Genomic DNA, 2,464 nt, shown 5'->3' with positions numbered 1-2,464 from the left:
TGACTTCAGTATGGCAACCTTCACCACATCTGTTGAAAAAGCAGTGAAGACAAGCCCAAAACAATCAAAATGGACACAAAATCACGACCTTCAACATAGAGCAACGTGATGGGTTATTTGAGGTCATGACAAGGTTCGGCACCTATGTCAAACGTTGTTTGTCTTATAACTCATGTCAACTTTGTGTCAGAGCAGTGTCATAGGTTACCTGAGGTCATGGCCAGGTTCAGAAGTAAAGCAGCAGCCCAGAAGGTCAGATCAGGGTCAGATGTCTGGGAGAACAACAAGATGGTGTCCAGGATGCCTGCTTCCACTACTTCAAGATGAAGGTGTTCTGTGTGAGAAGATAGAAAAAGTTCATTCAATAACCTACTCAAGAGAATTCCATTCTGAGGCAACAACCTCCAAACAACAACTTGCAATGTCCATGCTCGAGCATATCTTTTGATTGAAGAGAATGCTCTGCACTCCACCATGCAAACATTTGGAGAGACTTTACACTGTGAAGATCAAAATTGCTAAAAATTGACTGTCAGACATAAAACCAGATACTTCTCGTGCATCAGAGCTTACCACATGAACAGAAGAAGCCCATGGTCTCTGCCAGGAGCCTGACGATGGTCACGTCTTTGTGTTTCACCAGCGGCTTCAGGCTGCTGAGGAGACCTGGACTGCTCTCCACCAGCTGGGCCACGGCGGACTTACCTACAATAGCAATATTGGCCAGTTTGTTACCTTCACTAAAGGACACATAGATTATGTTGTTATCAACACTCCTTGTTATGTTCTTTTATTTGCGGACAGGATATCTTTCAAGTTGAAACACATTGAATATGTGTTTAGCAAAGAGAATTATCAAAAGAAAAATAATTCAGAAGATTATCAGTCAGGCATCATACTTCTGGTATATGGCCATCAGAAATAAAATGTAGCTGTTCACCATGAGAGAACAGTCTTACCAATCATGGCCAGGTCATGAGTGAGTACCAGGGCCCAGTGCACAACATCCTTGTCTCCACTGGACAGGCACACAGACAGACGCTCACTGATGTTCCCGTTGCTTAAAACTTTCTTCTTGAAATCATCTGTGGAGAGATATAAGTGTTTAATGAGTGTTCTATAAAAGAGGTAAAAGTTAAGGCCCTTCCACCAGATGATGCAAGAGTCTCCATTTCTGTAGCCCTGGGCCACACAATATTGGTGCAATCACTACAGCAGGGGGCTAGTCCACTGGTAGTGGTTTGTGTGTTCAACTACCATTCTCTTTCCCAACTGCTGAGCGCTAAGAAGAAAAAAGCACTACCATGTACCATTCTTAAAGTCTTTGGTATGACTCAGGTGGGGATCAAACCCTCCACCTACTGCATGCCAGGGCAATCAATCTACCCACACAGCCAGTGCACTCAGCTGTTCTATAAAGCCTGCCTCATAAAACAGTCATGTGCATCACTATTTTCCATTTGACAGATCTCTGACACTTTACAGCACTTGATAATATATTAATTATACTCTAAAGGTTGGAGTAAACTTACCATTGTGCAGACAGAGGAAACAGATGACCCTGAGGACCAGCCTCTGCAGGTTGGCTTCACTGGCAGCCAGGACCTTCTGAAGGGAGTACAGCAGCCGAGGGATGGAGCAGATGGTCTCCTTGTACAGGTCTGACAAGTAGGAGACATTTGAAAAGATATTTACAGGAAGCAAGGATGTTATATTGGACATCCTTGGAGGAAGTGAACATTATTGACTTTTTTCTAGTGTAGTGGAATTATCCTCAACTATAAGTACTTGTTATTCATTAATTCTAATTGACAGGTGGAACTGAAGAAAACCGGTAGATACTGTTCTGCGAGGGATAGAGTGGTCAAATTTTGAAGTGTGGCAGTTTGAAGGGTTTGATAAAATACAACAAGCAGGTCAGAATCTTGAAATTCTATCACACATTCCCGCAGGGAGGGCTGCCATTTTAAGCCATGTTGATTTAATTATATGGATGACATCCGCGCGCATCAATTTTCATCTGTTTCAAGAAAAAAAAAAGTTTTCAACCACGCTTTGAATCATACAAAGCAGCTGTAAAAGGAGCAAATACATGCCGTAGATTAAGAGAAAAATATATTGGGAAACATACACTAATGCCAATGTCAATTCCAATGTAAAATAAGAAACCGTGAAAACAAAAAATAAGAATCTATTGTTCTATATTCAATACTCTGTGTTTGTCATTTGTTCAGCCTTCCTTGGCCTTCCGGACCACTTAGATTTTATAATGAATACAACTCTTTTTTATTCGCATGCTCGCATCAGCTTTGGGATTCCTATAGGATGTCATCCATATTCTGTAATCAAATCAACATGGCCTTATTGCTGGTGACAAATGTCTTTACAGTCAAACCTGTATTAGCGGCCACCTTTACATACCGGCCACCTGGCCATAGTGGCCACTTTTTGTCGGTCCCTTGGA

At 41.9% G+C, this 2,464-nt stretch overlaps 1 protein-coding gene across 1 annotated transcript in view; it reads right to left on the bottom strand.

The window, feature by feature from the left end:
* The window catches only part of LOC118414406, a gene marked incomplete in the record, with an annotated part of 32,167 nt that overhangs the window by 21,437 nt on the left and 8,266 nt on the right, over positions 1-2,464 (bottom strand). The window contains 5 exon segments of the mRNA XM_035818438.1: positions 1-29; positions 209-334; positions 574-705; positions 960-1,085; positions 1,533-1,661. Coding sequence (XP_035674331.1) covers positions 1-29; positions 209-334; positions 574-705; positions 960-1,085; positions 1,533-1,661 — 542 coding nt within the window.

Source organism: Branchiostoma floridae, chromosome 4, assembly GCF_000003815.2.
Source record: "Branchiostoma floridae strain S238N-H82 chromosome 4, Bfl_VNyyK, whole genome shotgun sequence".
Taxonomy (NCBI): domain Eukaryota; kingdom Metazoa; phylum Chordata; class Leptocardii; order Amphioxiformes; family Branchiostomatidae; genus Branchiostoma; species Branchiostoma floridae.
The sequence above is the reverse complement of the archived record's forward strand: the minus strand, read 5'-3'. Positions and strand labels throughout refer to the sequence as shown.